This window comes from Patagioenas fasciata, chromosome 8 (assembly GCF_037038585.1).
Source record: "Patagioenas fasciata isolate bPatFas1 chromosome 8, bPatFas1.hap1, whole genome shotgun sequence".
Lineage (NCBI taxonomy): Eukaryota > Metazoa > Chordata > Aves > Columbiformes > Columbidae > Patagioenas > Patagioenas fasciata.
Genome location: NC_092527.1, coordinates 6,230,445 through 6,249,357, shown reverse-complemented (window position 1 = coordinate 6,249,357; position 18,913 = coordinate 6,230,445). Strand labels below are relative to the sequence as shown.

The window sequence follows — 18,913 nt, the reverse complement described above, 5'->3', positions numbered from 1 at the left end:
TCTAATAATCTAGTGCTGTATGCTTCTAACTACTTTCGCATTTAGTGCCATGCACTTAACAGAACTACTGTTGCATTTAATGCTGTGCAGTTCTAATAACTCTTGTATTTAATGCAAGGCATTTCAGTTAAATACTTTTGCATTTAATGCCATGCACTTCTAATGAGTACTTGTTGCATTTAATGCCATGCACTTCTAATGAGTACTTGTTGCATTTAATGCCATGCATTTCAATTAACTACTTTTGCATCTAATGCTGTGCAATTCTAGTAATTACTTGCTGCATTTAATGCCCTGCACTTCTAGTAACTACTTTTGTGCTTAGTGCCATGCACTTAAAATAATTACTTGTTGTATTTAGTGCCATGCACATGTGTTATTAATAATTACTCTTGCATTTCATGCTATGTGGTTCTAATAATTATTATATCTAATGCCACGCATTTCAATTAACTACTTTTGCATTCAATGCCATGCAATTCTAGTAGTTACTTTTGCATTTAATGCCATGCAGTTTTTACAATTGCCATTGCATTTAATGCCACTTACCTCAAACAACTACTTGTTGTATTTGACTCTATGAGCTTCACGTAATTACTGTTACATTTAATGCCGTGCAGTTGTAATAATTACCTGGTGGGTTTAACGCCGTGTGCTGTAGCTGGCGGCCACCCGTCCAAGCGATACCTTTTAAAACGGGTGGCGATTTGTTGTGCTTGAAGGTGCCCGAGGTTAATCCGTAGCTCGATGACATGGCTTTAGGTATGTTTGTCATTTCTCAGCATACGCGAGGTGTTTGGCAGTCTGAGCGTGTCTTGTGTTTCACAGCAGATTGACGTGACAATTTAACACTTATGTTGAATTGAAAATACACTGTTTTGGGTTTTTTTTCCTTCTGTTTTTAGGAACTTAGTTAATTTTTTACTCCTGCTTGCAGCCTGATTGGTGAACACCCCCTAGCAGGAGAGTTTTAAACCCTCTGGTGATCGGTTTGGGCTGTGGGAACACAAAGCTGCTTCCCCATCTGTCCTTTCACTGAATCCTTGTGGGACAAGGGTGGGTTGGAGGTGAGGATGCTCAGGATGACTTTGGAGATACCCCAACATTGCCATCTCTTGATTTGACTCTTCATATATGAACCACTTCATTTAACAGTTATTCCTGCTTGTGCAGAACATAAGGAAACCTCCGAATTGCGCGACTTTCTGTGTTAGGAAAGTAATTTCTGCTGTTCCTCTGGGTCGGGTGGTTGTGCAAAGTGAAATGCCCTTTGGGAGAGTGCCTTCATTCTGCATTAACTGCATGCTAATTAAAAGTATTAAGTACAAGATAGTGGAAACCGTAACAATTACTTGTGCATTTTAATCTCTAGTGTCAAGGTTTATTTAAAATATCTGTGTTGAACTTGTCCTTAATCATATAACTATAATATAATAACTATACTTACTCTGTAATCTACAACTATAAAGGTATAATATTTTCTGCATAAAGGCATCTGAGATAATGGGACAGATAAGTTTTAACTGGAATTAATGAACAACCAGAGTTTACATACTTGTTTTAATGTATTAAAATACCGGCAAAAGTTGGCTACGGCAACTTAATGGGATATTAAATATTATCAGTCCTGAACCTCTCTATATTTACCAAAGTTTTAGAAGTTAATAGAGATAATTGTCTACTGCTATTCGACTACGTCTTTCTATGTGCTTTAAATTATCATAATTTTGTTTATTGGCGTGGATAAATTAGCACTAACACACAATTTCATTGAAAATTGACTCAAAGACTATAGACTTGAATATAAACGTTCCTTTCATTTGTGCTTTAATGATATTAAAGATAGCTCAAAAGTCGTTAAAATTAATTAATGATTACCTTACAGGGAGAGTGTAGATTCCCATATGAGTACACTTTTTTAATACCTCCAATCTTTAAACAGCATTTCTAACAGCATTTTTAAATCTCATTTTCTGCCTCAGTGGGAATGTACCGCGGTTTTCCAGTCTAAATGAATTAGGTGTGTTTAAAGGACACGGGTCTCTTTTGCCTGTAATCCACTTACCCTTCAGCCGTGGAAAGATTTGGAGTGAATTGGAAAGAAACAGCGACTCTAAATCCCGGACATTTGTTTGGCCAACACAAAAACCACGAGGGCATCCGATGAAACACCCAATCAGGCTGATTAAAATGAATTAACTTCATATTTATAGCTTGGACTGGCTGCGGCCAAGTTCCCTCTGGGGCAGGGAAGGGAGGACACCAAAGCATTTGGTCATGAAGAAAGAAAAAATTCTAAGTGCAATGGTTTTAATTTCCGAAAAACACCGGTGCAGTGTTTTAATACCGAGACCTTTTGAAAGCTCCATTCCAATCAAGCCCCTTTCATTGGTGCAGTGTCAGCTCCTCTAATAGCGGATATTTTGATAAAAAACTATTTCTATGCACAAATGTGCATAGGAAGAAGCGAGATTCTGCTTCTCATTGACAAGGAGAACCTGTTTCTTTTTTCCACTCGCGTGTGATTTTTAGCTTCTATGTGCTTGAGGCCTGTACGGATGATGAACATCAAACCAATATAGGGGAAAAAGCTGTGAAACCCAGAAATTTCTTCTCGAAGTGCTTTAAGAATGCGGTACATTTGGAATTCAAAAGATTGTCGTGAAAACAATGCAGCCGACTTAAGAAACATATTTTGTCTTTCAGGGAGGACGTCAGAACTGCCAATGTCATTGCGGCTGAAGCGGTGACGTGTCTGGTCATAGACAGAGAGTAAGTACCTGCTTTTCCTGACGTGGGGTGGGCTGTAGCTCCAGTTGGCACCTTGTGCAGCTTTTAACTGGAGACTTTGATCATTTTCTCCAAATAAGTCATTTAATTTGGAGGAATAAATTCACAGTATGCTGTCTGCGGCCTTGATGAAGTAGAGTCAAGATCCACCTGAATCAAAGAGGCGAAACTCAGTAGTGACGAATTCAGAAAAAGGGAAATAAATGGGGAGATGGCGTTACTGCGGAAACGGATCCGGGCGTTACAGTGGAACACAGATTGAGTTTGTGTCGGCAAAATGTCATGAAAGGCACCGAGCTTCTGGCAAACGTTCAAGCAAGATGTTGTTATTCAAGTCCATGTGGGGACGGAGAGCCCTCGCCCAAAGGACCGAGTCCTGCTGGAAGCTCTGGCGCTCGAAGGAGATCGGAAGAGTAAAATAATGTCTATATAGGGAACTTGAAGGAATTAGGGGGTTTAAATATAGAAAATAAATGTCTGGGCTCCAGAAAACAGCGCTGCAAATTCAGCCGCTCCCTCCAATTGATGGGAATGGGATTAGAAAAAATGAACATGATCTTGAAAATTCATCATGACTCTTGGGGTGGTTTTCCAGGTGCGAGGGCAGGGAAGCACTGGTGTGGGCCATCGAAAGGTACGGCCACATCTTCCACAGGGGTCTTTCCAAGGGAATCCAGTGCAGGTCCGTGAAACCGTGAGAGAGGCGGGTGGGACAAACAGGGATTGATGTTTTTTCCCACAGAAACCGGTGGGAGGGAGGCGAAAGCCAAAAGGAGGTGGCTCTTCACGTGGGGATCACCCACGGAGCTACAGGAAACACCGGAAGAGTTTGTAAGTGTTGGAAAGGGAAAGAAATCCATTGGATTTTTTTTAAAGACGTGGGACCTACCTCTGGGCTCAGGTCCTTTGGAGAGGTGTAGGAGGGGACTGAGGCAAATGTCGCAAACTGCAGTGTTACAGAATCACAGAATCCCAGAATGTCAGGAGTTGGAAGGGACCTGGAAAGCTCATCCAGTGCAATCCCCCCATGGAGCAGGAACACCCAGATGAGGTTCCACAGGAAGGTGTCCAGGTGGGTTTGAATGTCTGCAGAGAAGGAGACTCCACAACCCCCCTGGGCAGCCTGGGCCAGGCTCTGCCACCCTCACCAGGAACAAGTTTCTTCTCATATTTAAATGGAACCTCCTGTGTTCCAGTTTGCACCCATTGCCCCTTGTCCTATCACTGGTTGTCACTGAGAAGAGCCTGGCCCTATCCTCCTGACACTCACCCTTTCTATATCTGTAAACATGAATGAGTCAGCCCTCAGTCTCCTCTTCTCCAGCTCCAGAGCCCCAGCTCCCTCAGCCTTTCCTCACACGGGAGATGCTCCACTCCCTTCAGCATCTTGGTGGCTGCGCTGGACTCTCTCCAGCAGTTCCCTGTCCTTCTGGAACTGAGGGGCCACAACTGGACACAAGATTCCAGGTGTGGTCTCCCCAGGGCAGAGCAGAGGGGCAGGAGAACCTCTCTGACCTACTGACCACCCCCTTCTAATCCACCCCAGGTACCATTGGCTTCCTGGCCACAAGGGCCCAGTGCTGGCTCATGGTCACCCTGCTGTCCCCAGGACCCCCAGGTCCCTTGCCCCTACTCTGCTCTCTAATAGGTCATTCCCCAACTTATACTGGAACCTGGGGTTGTTCCTGCCCAGATTCAAGACTCTACACTTGCCCTTGTTCTATTTCATTAAATTTTTCCCTGCCCAACTCTCCAGCCTGTCCAGGTCTCTGGATGGCAGCACAGCTTCCAGTGTCAGCCACTCCTCCCAGCTTGGTGTCATCAGCAAACTTGCTGACAGTCACTCTATTCCCTCATCCAAGTCATTGATGAATATATTGAATAATACAGGCCCCAGTACTGACCCCTGAGGCACTGCACTAGATCCAGGACTCAACTGGACTCTGCCCTATTGACCACGACTCTCTGGCTTCTTCCCTTCAGCCAGTTCACAGTCCACCCCACTACCCGCTCATCCAGACCACACTCCATTGAGCTCTTCCCTCTTGTCCTTGAGCTCTTCCCTGGGCACAGAGTCTTGATGCAAGACACCATCAAAGGTCAGCTGTTGGGTTAGGGGAGACCTCTGAAGCCCTTCTGATATTCCGATGGGATGAATGAGAGACGCTGGAGTATCTCGCAGCATACGCTCAATCCTGCTTTGACGCGAGTGATTTGTTTTATTTAACAGTCCTTTATTTCTAGAAATCTGGTGTTCTGTAATGACCGACCTGCGGAATAATACTTCAAAAATCCCAGGTTTTCCGATAGGTTAGTTTGTTTATCAACAACTGAAAAAACAAATATGATCTATCTGTTGGAAACAGATGGTGAACTTCAGGATTGGCAGTTGAGTGACTTGTGGGTCATGTACACAAGCCAGGTAGCCTGGTTGATAAAAGACATGCTGGCCCTTGTCCTGTGGGGCAAAGAGACGAAAAACTGATTTAATTAGATAATTTATCAAGCATTTTTTCAGAGAAATACAAAACAGCAAGTAATTTATGCATTTTTCTCAATGCTTCTGTAAGGGATATTTTTGGTTTGCACTATAAGCATTTAAAAAACCCAAATGACCAGTAATTGCATGGTCAATCGTTCCTGATGGTTTTACAGACCGTTTCTTAGCTCGTCTCTTTTGCCTTTTTCTCAGTATATAATGCCCTTGAAACAGTAAGGAAGTACGAGTTAAATTTAAACTGATGAAGCTGTAGTTAATCTATACCAGCGATTCTAGTAACGCTCTGCAATTAGTAGCACAGTAACACTATTCATAAGAATCCTATTTATAGGGCAAGAAAAGGAATGCTATTTATAGCACTATTTATAGCTCAGGGAAGGTTGTCCTGTGTCCTGACCAGTTCTTTCTTGGCATAGCTCTTCTCTTAGATTATTATTTTATTATAGGCATGCAGATAACTGTAGAAGCTAATTTAATATGGAGAAAACCTAGTAAGACATCTGTAAATTTGGAACACTGTGCAGATGCTGTTTTGTTAAGGAGGAAAAGTAGCATTTCGTTACATCCAGATAGACAGAATATTACACTATTTGGTTTGTTACGGATGCAGAGTAGCAATGGAAGCTGGAAGTCAGTGTTACCTGCAGTCGAAGCTGTTATGTGCAGGAGGAGGAGTGATGCATGTCATTAAGGTTGCCAAATGTTTTCTATTACAAGCCACGCTCTCTCTTTAATCAAATGTAACGAAGCAGCAATTTTCTGCTTTGTGCGTGTCTCGATCTGAAGCATTTCAGCAAAATTAACGTTGCAGTTTCAAAGAACAAATTATGGGAAAATATCGTCGCCTTAATGGTCAGACTGGAGAATTTCGGTCTTGCTGGCGGTTGGTGTTAATATTACCCATTGGCGTTATCTTGTCATCAGCTTCGTAGTAGAAGTCTTCCCAAAACATCCAGAAGTTGTTCCACAGGCACCTTAGAGCCGGTACAGCTGCCGTACACTTGGCGCGCAAGAGTCACCACCCCTTGGTGCCAAAGCGAGTTCTTCCAAAGAGAGGTGGAAGAACAATTTCTGACAATATTACGAGCAATTGTAGGGCTTGTTTAGTTGCCTGGAGGGTTTTGAGGGTGATAATACAGGAAACTTGGTTTTTAGAGATGAGTCAGGCCACCAAGCAAGGTCTTGGAGAGTTGGGTTTGAGATGGGACGTTGCGTAAGCGTGAAAAGATGAACTGGTTTGCCTAAAATAATTTCTGAAATTCAAAATATATGTATTAAAATGCTGCACGGGGCGAAACAGTGGGAGTTGAAAACACCATGAGGAAAGCCAAATGGTAGTATGTGATGGGTCTTTAATTACCAGACTCTCACAGCATTGGTGCCGCCTTGCTTTTTAATTTCCTTGTGAAACAAGTCACAAAAACACCCCAAAGACACCCAAAAAGTAATATAGCTAGTTCTTACGAATCTGTGTAGACATGCTTCGCAACAATGGATTTTAGCTTCCTTTTCTGATGTAGAAACGAGCAGAGTCGTGATCTAACAAAGGAAACAACCTGCAGCCCAGCAAGCGTTCCATGTGTCCCATGGACTTTAATTCATGCTGTTCCCACTCATCCTGAAGATATTTGTTACGAAGGACCTTGACATTCTTTCCATCTTGCAATGATCTTTTTAAGTCCCTTCCTTTACCAGAATAATGAATCTCAGTGGGACTTGATCCTTAATGCTCTCTGGCTTCATCAGCAGGCTCCACCACGCAGGAGGTGAGATGAAGCTGAGCACCCAGCTCCGACCAAGCTGTAGGAGAAATTTCAGCTCACTTTAAGTCTTAACATCAGATGATTCTGCATTTCGCTCCCACATGAATGAATAAATACTGCTCACGAACAACTTGCAAGTTCAACATCCTTCTTGAAATTGGAGAGATGTGGATTTGATGGTGTGTAAGGAATTGGCTGGATAGTTACTTTGAGACTGTTACCAGTATTTAAAAAACGAATAGAAAATGAAGCGAGTGCCCAAGGTGGGATCTCCAGGTCAGGTGGCTGCTGTGGTGCAGTCATACAAGTTCTGCAGTGACCATGTTGACAGCATTTAGTATTAATTTGGGTCACCCAGGGAGGACTATGACAGCAAATAGGTTATTTGCTAGAATATGACAAGTTGTCATCTTGCCAGAAAAACAACAGTGTAGTCCTACCTGTTCAGGTGTATTTCAGTAAACAAGCTTAGTAATTGGTAGGAAAAATTTCTGGGGAATTTCATTTTATATTCAAAGTTTCAACCTGTCTGCGTACGTTGTCATTGAAGAGGAGGTTCCGCTGACCCAGTAGGGAAAACAAAGCGAGGCGGCAACAAGGCTGCTGAGATGAAGGTGATGGCTTTGCTAAGCCGGCCGGACTGGCGTCTTCTCCGTTCTCAGGCTCAATGGCGGGACCAAGTGGCTTGAGCCAAGCTGGCTGGTGAGAAGGAGATGTTCTTCTTGCCAACAGGGAAGCAGAGACCCAACTGGGAGCCTTAGGCAATGGGCTTGAAAAGTTCAGCAGAATCCACGTTATCATTCATGGGAACTGAAAAACTCTGCATCTGACTGTTCCAAGGAATTTGTACAAGCCTTTGGATACTTGAGGAGCCAGGCAGCTCGTTGCAAAAGTACAGCTTTCTTCTGATCAAACATACGATCTAGGTAAACATATTAATATTTTATAACAGTTGTTAGCTGTCAGATGTCTCATATTCATTTTTAATTCCAAGAGCGATTTTTCTTCACAATTTGTAGACTTTCAGTGTTTATGACTTTGAGACCCTCTGTGAAATAAAATCGAGGCTGTTGCTAGTGAAGTATTTCCTCTTGCGATACTGCAATAATTCACCCCCTAGGACGAAAATCATTATTGTGGGAGATGCACCATGTTGGTGCCTCCAGAGTTTTTCAAGCTTGGCCCTGTCATAGCTCATCTTTGCGAATTTTCAAGTTCCCCGGAGGCATTATTAGGTTTTTTTGCAGAAATACAGTTGGGTTGATTGGGGAAAAGTTAACTATGACAATATACAGAAGTTAACGATGACAATGTGCTGGATTTGATGCATTGGTCCTCTAGGAGATTTTCTGTAAAACATCTTCTGGTAAGAATTGTGTGGAGACAAGCAGGACAACCTTGAGCATCTGTTTAGTAGATCAATTTGAATAAACACCTACAGACACACATTTTACTTGCAGCTACTTTGTAAGGAGATAAAATAAAAGGTTCAAAACCTGTTCCTAACACTTTGGTCATTCTTGGCACCCTGAGAGGAGAACTTGGTGCAACTTCTGAAACTTTGCATGTACCTATTGAAACTGAAATGTTTCTTTAAAACGTTCATAGATTCTCTCGAACCGTAAGAGTATTTACACTGAAGTTGATTGGCGTTCATGTTTTATTTATATGTGATTTTTTTCCCTCCATATAATTTATTTATGTCAATAACAATATTTTCCTGTAGTGCTGAGACTTAGTGGGTGTGAATGTTACGAGTGCTGGACCTGCAGATATTGAGTGCTCAGTGCTTATTGTCGTCTTTGGTTACTCGTATCAAGGCGATACTGTTTTTTGAAGGAAACATTTTAAATATTTCCAGTATTTTCACTTTGGATTTTGTGGTTTTGTCCTATTTGAAAGCCCGCTTTTGGTTATGAGATGTCAAGAAAGGTTGTTGGATCAACCCTTTGGCGATGGAAATTATCCTAGCATGACTGACCCTTCACAAGCTGAACTGAACTCTTGCGTTGGAGATTTTCAGTTTTGCTTCTTTACTGTTTTTCCCAGTTGAGGTGAAGTTTATCCATGGAGAAAATTGGTTATGAGAACAGAATGTTCTCATATGAAGAGAGAAGGCTATGCGGAGGAAAAAAAACAACAGTTTTCCCATTAAATTCTTGGGGAGGTTGTGACTGAGATGATAGTTCAGCGTTGAGACAGGCAATAAAAAAGTGACTCCGTTGAACTTCAAAGTCTCACTCAGTCCTAAGACTTGCTTAAGATATTGTAATAAAAAATTCAGGGTATTAGACAAACCTTTGTTACTCCTTTCAGCGAGTTTTTCTTATTTGCCCGTATAATGTTTCACAAGATGAAGATTTATTTGCATTCCCCAAGAAAAAAAATTGAATGTTCAACCCTGCCACGTGATCCTAACCACATGAAAACAAACCAAGCCTGGCTATTTTAAATGGCATTTGAAGGTCGTATCTTCCAGCGTTCCAGGAGGGTTACGGTACAACCACGTCTCGCTTTATTGCTTGAATATCTGTTTGTGACGCAAGGGAGCATTAACACATGTGTCTTGATTTGCTCGCACTTCGTCTTTCAAGGGGTTGACTTCATCCTATGGCACGTATTTGGCACACGGAAAATGAACCTGAGCGTGTTGAATGAGAGGAATATATCATCATTTCATGGCCAAGTAAGGAAAGTTGCGTCAAAAAGATGCTTTGGCCTTAATGTTGGAAATTACAGCCTGCCGCTGTCGAAAAACGCCAACACAATTTCCACACAAGAGTAAACAGGTCTTTGGCTTCGTCATTAACGTGTTTCTGCTGAGGAAATTATTTCCTAGATTGTAGCATTGAAAATAGAGACATATTGAATATTCTGCTCTTATCCTAAATTCATAAATATATTCCTAAATGGTGATTTTTTTATTTTTTGTCAACTTCTCAATTATTTTTTTACAACTTCTTAATAGTCATTTGTGTTCTTTGGCTCTGTGTTTAGTGCCTCAGGAGACCCACAAAGTTATAGAAGCTGGACTGCAGGACTCGCATTTCTGAAACTGTGACCTTAAGGCAGAGATGAGTCAAGAGACTGTAGTTTGCAGCAAATTAGCCCAACTCTTTTCTCATTTTTAAATGACGCATTCTTTTTTTTTTTTTTTAAAAAAAGCCTGTGTGTGAACAGACACGTTGGGAAAGGTGCAAACGTATAGTAGGAAACTATGCTTTCACCTGGAATATTTTCAGTTGTAGGCGTGAATTGATTTCAGTCATTAAAATTACTAAAAATATTCAATTTACATTTCTTATTTGGTCACTGGTACTGTAATATCACTACCCAAGTCATAACAGTTACATAAATATATATATATATATATATATTCTTCTGTCTGGAGTGGTGCTTGTTAGTTGATCAGATGGTCATTGGTTCCATTTGTTTGAGTCACTCACGATATAAAAAGATTTTAGGATTGTTTTTCTGATATGTCTGTGCCCTTTGTATCTCCCCTGGGACAGACGATGGCATTAGGGGACAGCTCAGCACCATGTGTATCAAACACTCCTAATGTTTCACCCAATTAAAGGCAAATTTCCTCTTAGATGTCATTAAGCAATTTGGCTTATGACAATTTTCTTGTCTTTTTTCCCTCACTTTCATGTCCTTCTCTGTTTTGTTGGGTTTTTTTCCCCCTTTTTATTTCTCTCTGATGTTTCTCTTAAGATGAGAAAACCAAGATACAGAAATAAAGATTATCCTTCCCTTGGAAAGCAGAGGTTTCTGCTTGGAGGACAGGGAAATGGTGGTGGCACCTCACCATCGCTTGCAAGTCGTGTTGATATATTGGCTCTAAAACTTACATTGGACAGAAGGAAAACAGTGGTAATTTCAGTGTGTTCAGTCCCTAAAAGAGCTGAATAAGTAAACTGGGATTTTCTTGGTGTTAGTTTTTGCATTTCCAGCCTTTCTCCAGCGGGCCTAAGGCCGTGTTTCCCAGCAGATGCTTGGCCCTGGCCCTGGTTTGGTTGGTCATGGCCATCCCTGCCCCTGGTTGCTGCCATGTTGACTTGCTTGGCTCCCAAATGGAGACTTTTCCTCTAAAAATGCCCCTTTATTTTCACAGCTCCTTCAAACACTTGATTGGCGGCCTAGATGACGTTTCCAATAAAGCCTATGAAGATGCAGAAGCAAAAGCAAAGTAAGTGTCTGCTCGTTGTGTTCAGCATGAAATCTCGACCTGGTTTTTATTGATGGTACATCATTGTAATTCTAAAAAATAGCTGCTTTTTCTCAACACAGTAGTGTAAAACAGCTTAAAAAGTAATGAATATTCCTCGGGATGAGGCTCCTTCTGTCTCTCAACATGAGCATGGGAGGACCAGAGAGAGATGGGGCTCAAGGTCTGTCTTAATCACAGTATTTGAGTCCACAGAAGTGTTAGATCTTCAGAATTTGTCATCACATAATTATCTTGAAATAGTTTGGGGTGAGAAATGAACAGATCCTGGAAAGCTCAGGTGATGAAGGAAATGGTTGTTGAACATCATTTGTTTCTTAAGAGAACTTGGGTCCTTCTCAGGCATTTTCACTGAAGTCAAAATGTGTTCCCAGACAAAGGATGACAAATTGAGCTTGTCAGTTGTGAATGAATACCAGACCTACTCTAATGTAAAGCAACATATTCACCTAAAGTCCTGCTATAAATATTAATTTCTTTCAGAAGTGACCTGTAGTGTACTTTAAAATATTTCCAGAAAATCCCCGCTCTTCATTAATTCTTGTTCTAGAGTTTGTCATGTCTGTATATTGATTTATACCAACAAAAAGCTTTTGAAGAGGAATGTGTTCCAGTTAGAGGGATGCTGCATAGAAGCCATATGATCCAAGGCAAAAGTAGTTTAAAAGAAAACTGAAGTTGCTCTATACAAAATTGGTTTAATTTTCTTCTATTTTTACTATTATTATTATGATTATCACATTAACGAAGGGTGATAGGTGTTTCCTCAAAGCCAATGCTCGGTGCGGCTGTTAATCGGTGGTCTGCAGTCTAAATTCAAGATTACTCTTAAGTTATGCTTAGTAACTTCTCATTAAACCAGAGGGGTTTGAAATAGTGTGTAACAAAGGAATTTGGCACTTCCATGGAGAGGAAATATAAAACCCTAATTAGTTAGGTGATTAAAAATAACTGTTTGTTTCACAAAGTAAATATGTCCCAAGAAACTTAGTTTCTTGAACAAAACTTGCTAATATTGCGAAGTACCTGCAAATTAAGCTAGGATTTTCTTTTTCATCATCTTTGAGAGATATTTGCAATATATTTTTAATCATGTTTAATTCTTTAAGGTACTAGAAGGCACCCTAGGGTTGCATTTTAGTTTAGAATACTATTTTGCTGCCCCAGATGGAACATGTAAGCTTTCTTCTTCGAGTGCTAAAGCTCCCTAAAATTCTTGTTGACTTAATTAAAAAGGCAGGAGGTTCTCAGCCACTTTACCATCCCAGAAAATAGGTGTTTGGGACACAGAATGCAGAGTCAAATGGACACAGTGCTATAGCAGCAGGTAACTAGTAGATATTATATATAAGTATATAATTATATATATTGTCTGTTAGTACCAGCTGAAAACATGGCATTTTAATGCCGGTAGCAACTTAGGCAAACCATTTTACAAAGTGTTGAAAAATTAATTTAAGCAACTTCAAGGAGATAATCCTACATATCCCAGGCGTGTGCTGTTATTATTTTAGATTTTTGTTGTGACTATTTCTATTATATTGATTTCCATTTTAACAAAAAGGAAGAAAACATCGGTAATGAAAATGGGGGTTTTTGATTTTCATAAGAACGTGATGTTATGATCACAGAAGCTGTTCTAAGGTTATACCACGGTCCATTGGTACCAAGCAATATTTGCAAATAGGACTTGCCATCCCCCTTTTCATAGTCTGTCTTTGCACATCTACAATTTTAAGCTGTATCATTAATAGAATATCACATAGTCATTAATTGTCACAGGCAACATTTGTGTATGCAGATTGTATCGGAAGCTCTGTTGGGGTAGTTTTTATGCGTTTTAGGAAGGACTTTCAGGACCTCTTCTGCACTTTGTAACGTGTCTGGAGGGAGGCAGCAGTTTTGGACCTAGTTTGGATAAACTCTTCATTTTGGGAACCAACAGGCCAGTGTCAACCTGAACATTTTTGAGCTTTTACCTTCTTTATTCCTCTTCTTTTCTTCTAATGCCAAGTATTTAACCTCAAGGAAGGGCAAAGCAAAGGATTCCTGGTGATAGAGGGATTGTTCCCCAAAGGGAGGAATTGATTAATTTTGAAAGCAACTTTTAGATCATTAAAGTCAGAGGCCTGCGCTTGGGTCTTGTTGCTCAAGACTGTAGGTGACAGAGACATTGGTGCCCCTCGCATGTTGACATTTTGCCTTTGAAAAAGCTGTCTTTTTGCTTTCTGCCTGGAGAAACATTCGAAAAACCAAAAGCTCTTTCAAAAGATGTGGCATTTATTAGTCAAATACCATATTCACGTTTGCTAGACTCCTTGAAAGCAAGTGTATGCCTGCAAAAAGATGAATTAGAAGAGGGAGAAATGACAAAGTTACTAAGAGAGGCAAGTGAGATGCATTAGAAGCTGTTTCAGAAAGCTTTATTGCTCAAGAGCTTTTGTTTCTGTATCTCACAAGATAAAACTCCTCTGGGAGAAAAGTCTGCTTGGCAGAAGTTTTAACCTGGATTACTTTTCAAGCATCTGCTAATTAGCTCCAGCTAATTGTCCTTCAAGGGCTTATGTTTTCCAAGGGGAAGTTTGTCAAAGGGAAGAACTCGACGCATAAAGTACATTGGAGTTTGCTGAAGCTTTACACAACTCAAATCATATAAAAAGTATTGTCATATGAATCTACCATATCAAGGTGATGACTAAATTTTTGTTAATTTAGGTTTAGACTGCACCCAAGGCAGGGTTCGTGCTCCTAAAGCAGGACATGGCCCATGGGCAGGAGTTCATTGCAGAAATTACTACCAAGTTGGTGGCACTGGTGGGGTTTTTTTATCTCCATGCTGGAGCGTGACCCTGTGGTCCCGGAGCTGGCAGAGACCCTGTTGCAGACATGACCGAGAGGACATTAGGTCGAAGTTACAAGGTCAGAAGATCTTCCCGTGTATCCAAGAGTCCTCCGGGTTTGAAAAGGCTGAATGTTTCATTGAGTTAATCTCTTGGCAGGCTGGTGTTCTCCCAGCCAAGCCTTGAGATGTACTTAGTGCTCTCTCAGGACCTGGGAAAACGTTCTAGCAACCAAACTGCTGTAGACAACTGAGCTACCACTTCCTACCCTTGGGCGTGATTTGAAGGGAAAAGTAAGCTCTGCTCAGCTCTTGTAGGCAAAAAAATACAATACAACCAGTCAGACATAGTTCGGCTGAGCAGGGTGACTTCCTGCACCATCACATGAGGTGTCATGGGGGACCGTGGCCATGACAGTTGTAGGTGTCCCTCTGTTCTTCATGGACGTCTTTGAATTGTGTCCGAAGTGCCGGGCTCTTGGCTGCCGTGGGCAGCCGGGACACCCAGCGCGAGGCTGTGTCGATGCTCCAGTGGGAAGGTCCCTGCCAAGGACACCTCGAAGGAACTTGTGTTCTTCAAGGGCACCAGAACAGATTTACTTGTTTACAACTAATATTTTGGAAACAGTTTTCCCTGGTTTTTTTCAGGCTTGGGGTTGGCTCTTCTCCTTAAAATCCATTCTTTGTGTTTAATCTCTTAAGTCAGAAATAATCGGTACATGATCTGTGAGACCATATAATTAATATTCTACTCTTTAGATATATTCAGGTAAGTTAACAAATTCATCAACTAATGAATGTTATAGTTAAATCCTTACCAGAAAAAAAGGTGGAGAGAGCCAACATGTAATTTGGTTCATGTTCTGAGAAGACGGGAGTTTCAGAAGAACGGTGCTCGTGTCCCATTGTCAGGCCCGGCCATGTTGGTGTTTGGGACATGAAGGAGATACCTGCACCATGAGCGAGTCTCTTCTCCCAAGGAACAAGTGACAGGATGAGAGGAAATGGCCTCAAGTTGCGCCAGGGGAGGTTGAGGTTGGATGTGGGGAACAATTTCTTCCCCAAAGGGCTGTGGGGCATTGGAACAGGCTGCCCAGGGCAGTGCTGGAGTCACCATCCCTGGAGGGTTGGACAAACGGAGATGAGGTTCTCAGGAACATGGGGTAGTGCCAGGGGTGGGTTATGGTTGGACTCAATGCTCTTGAGGATATTTTCCAACCAAAATGATTCTGTGACTCTACATGTAGATCAGTTCCAGCTGGAGCCACTGCTGCAGGTCCCATAAATCCAAGAGGAGACAGATGGTTTCTCCTGCAGCCGTTGGTGCCAAGTGGGATGAGGGTTCGCCATGAGCTCCAGGCACGCAAATCCCTTGTGCTGGTGTCTTCCTTGTCCAGAAACTCTTGAGGTTAATCCTAATACTACTTCAAATCCTAATCCTAATCCTACTTCAACTCCTAACAAGCTCATCCCATGACGTCCTCTTTAGCTTGGTCCCACCTTTCTATGACCTGGCTGTAGCAGAGGAGAGCCTCTCCCATGACTCAGAGACAGGGACAACACCAAGGTGGCCCTCACCTCCCATGACTACGGTCCCCATGTTCCTTTTCTCCTGTCACATCCAGAATTACCTGCTGATGCAGATCTCCTGTGGCAACGGGGCTTGAAGTTAAAACCAGACGCTGGTGCCTTCATGCTATTGCTCCAGACGTCACTTCTTTTTGGTTGCACGTTTTTGCTGGTTTTTTTCTTTTTATATATTTTAATTCTAGCTACGTTGTAGCCCCGGGCGAATAAGTCTTGGTACTCACTGCCAAAATTGTCTCCTTTTCACAGGACTCGAGCAGACGGGGACCTTTGTGTGGGAATATGATGCTTTTCCCTTCTCTAGCAGCTCTGGCCGCAGACGCCCTTTGTCTTTACTCAAGCCATGTTTTATACGAAAAACTCGCTTTATCCAAACCTTTTGTTTTACTGGCCAGAGCTGTACCTTTGTTCACTTTTTCAGCTCCTCTCTTTCTACGTTTACTCATAACAAAGCATCCTACCAGTTGGTTGACTTTGTTTTGATGCAGAGGGTGGTTATTGGTATTTTTCAGTTTACATGTGTTCTTTGTAGATACTTTTCCAACTTCCACCCTGGATTTAAAGGTGAAATCGACTTTATTCTAATGAGAAAGGTACAGATACACCTTAATACTTCGGGCAAGCAAGGTGGTGTGGTGCCCTGTCTTTATTCCTTTACTTTGCTCCTTACAAAATGATACTATGTGCTGCAATACCTTTTAGCAGTGGGTTTTTGAAGGTGCCAGTTTAGGCGAGGTTTTTGGCTCTCCATCTCAAGCCTGTGGTCGTGTGTGTGACCCAGGGCTGCTCCTGGCATCTCATAGCGGTGCTGCCATCTGCTTTTGAATGCTTCCCCCGAGCTGTGTCCAATATCGTGTTTGCAAGATGAAATCCCCATATCCCTCTTCCCATCCAGTTTCTCCCTTGCCAGCATGTTTACAAGATAAAGTGGTTTTGGTGTCCTGTATGGCTCCTCCTTGGAGGACCTTTGCTGGCTCTGTGTGCATCTCCTTCCTATACAGCCGTTTGTTTTGCTTCATGAAGTCTTACTGGAAAATTATTTTAATAGTAAATTTGTCTCTGGCAGTTGAAAGCTTATTGCACGTGGGTAGATCCGTGTTAGTAAGCAGCACGTACCCAGAGGAAGAGGTGTGTAGAGCAAAACGTTAGTGACAAGGACCTGCTGTACGGACTGCTTGCATTTCAGTGGGGTTTTCCTTTGGGCTACTTCAAGTCTGGTTCCCTGGACTCGTTTTCAAACAGTGCTCGGGGGACATAAATCAGCTCTCGTGGCACATCTTCCAGTTTAACTTCACCTGAGAGGAGCCCAGGTCTGTGCTCTCGTCCCCCTCAGAGATGTATGAGGGACTCCTCAGGGGGACTTGCTTCAGAAACATGTTCCTCGGCTGGGCTAAGAGATATTTTAATGCATCTTGCCTATTGAAGACTGCTTTTGATTGATTCCCTGATTGCAGTGGTTGCCCAAAGGTGGTTGGCAGTGATCTGGTGACATGTGTTGGTGTGTCTGTGGTGTAAACATCTGCTCTTTGGTGGTCTGCGGGTGCAAGGTCTGGCCAACCTCTCCATCAACATATTAAGGCTGGAGCTGGCCCTTCAGCTTCAAGAAATGGGCCATGGCACACAGTAGAAACCAGCTTATCTTGATGCAAACTCCGGTTTTGGTGGGATGGGAAAGGTTTGCAGATCCAATGGTGCGTGGTGGTTTTGACCTACAGCCAGTCCAGGAAGTTTGGATGGATAATAACTCTGCGTGTTAGCAAAGGATGCTTTTTATTTATTTATCTTGTTTTCTACTAGATAAGATAAGCCAAAAATATTTTTAACCCCAGCCGAAAGGGAAATTTTCAAAGTGAGAAAGTTTCCAAATGGGAGCCATCAATTAAAAAGAATGATTACATCAAGGTTGGACTTTCTGTTGGGCCAGGCTTTGGAAAACTCAACCTGAAATAATTCACCGATACACAGAGTGCGATTAAATTTGTAATATTTCTGCAAGAGAGAATATTTTCTGGCATACAGCGTGAGGAATGTCTGGGCAGCCTGTGAGCTGTAATAATTGGCTCCATCTCCCCACGTCCATTGTTTTCGGAATTAGGGACCATATGGGAAGGAGCTTTTGCCTGGGTTATCCGCAGTGCCAGGCTGGGGGGAGAAACCTCGTGGGACTTGCAAAAGGGGGTAAAACCAGCTCATTAATGCTATAAGAAGCAGGGGTTGCAATCATTTCTTTTAAACTGCATAAATAATTAAAATAATTGTCTACTTGGTGAGTGCTGTGGAGAAATCACATCTGATCATTGAGACCTCTTAAGTTCGTATGAGTTTAAATACCTTGCTCTTTAGAAAAACCGAGACTTCAGACAGAATTGTTTGGTATGCAAGAGCTTTTTGCTTTCTGCTGGAGAATTTTGCATATAACAGAGTTTAACCTGAAATAATTTGTAATTTCATGCTGAAACCACTTGTATCCAAGTCTGGCTATTGCATTTTCCCAGCTGCTGGAATAAATAGGTGTTTGCTTAGAAAATCAGGTCTCGGAAATAATTTTAAAAGGCAAAAAGCCCATCGAGATAACGTGCAGGAGGGTGATAGATCCAAATGAAGGTAGTGGAGCTGCTAAACCGGGACTTTGTTTTTTGAAGGTGAATTGCTGTTTGCTTAAAGGCTTGCATCACTTATGCAGAAATCTGCGATGGGTAAACTTTATGGCCGCTTTCCTCTTGAGAAAATGCACTGTGTAATGCATTGTGTCGCTCATGAGGGATATATTAAATTAGCTTTTAAAACCAGGTCATTTTTATTTTAGGTAATGATCTATATGCTTTGCTCTTGCTGACTTGACCTTTCAATATAATAATGGGCTGTATCAGATGTCAGCTGGAAGCGCTAGTGAAAAGAAATCCGCGCCTTTGAAGCAGGCTGCTATTATAATAATGTTTTACTGCATTTGTTTTATAGAATTAGGGCCCGTACTGATGAAATAAAAATGCAGCAGAAAGCTTTCTGGCGATAATGACTCTCTTTCCAGAGGAAACAGAGAAAACGTTGCGGTGAACACGTCCTTGTGCTTGGCAGTTGCAGTTGTACGTGGTCGGGCTCGGTGGAAACGGAGCTCTGTGTGTTCAAAATATTAACCATTCCTTTGGCATTTAGCTAAAGTCTTTCTTCAGAAGCCACGGAGAAGACTTTACTAATCCCGGTAC

General features: G+C 41.9%; 1 protein-coding gene across 3 annotated transcripts in view; it reads left to right on the top strand.

The window, feature by feature from the left end:
- The window catches only part of PRKG1 (protein kinase cGMP-dependent 1), a 425,347-nt gene that overhangs the window by 348,771 nt on the left and 57,663 nt on the right, over positions 1-18,913 (top strand). For all 3 annotated transcript variants that reach the window (XM_065843185.2, XM_065843184.2, XM_065843188.2), the window contains 2 exons: positions 2,707-2,772; positions 11,171-11,245. In XM_065843185.2, coding sequence (XP_065699257.1) covers positions 2,707-2,772; positions 11,171-11,245 — 141 coding nt within the window. The remainder of the gene's footprint in view (positions 1-2,706; positions 2,773-11,170; positions 11,246-18,913) is intronic.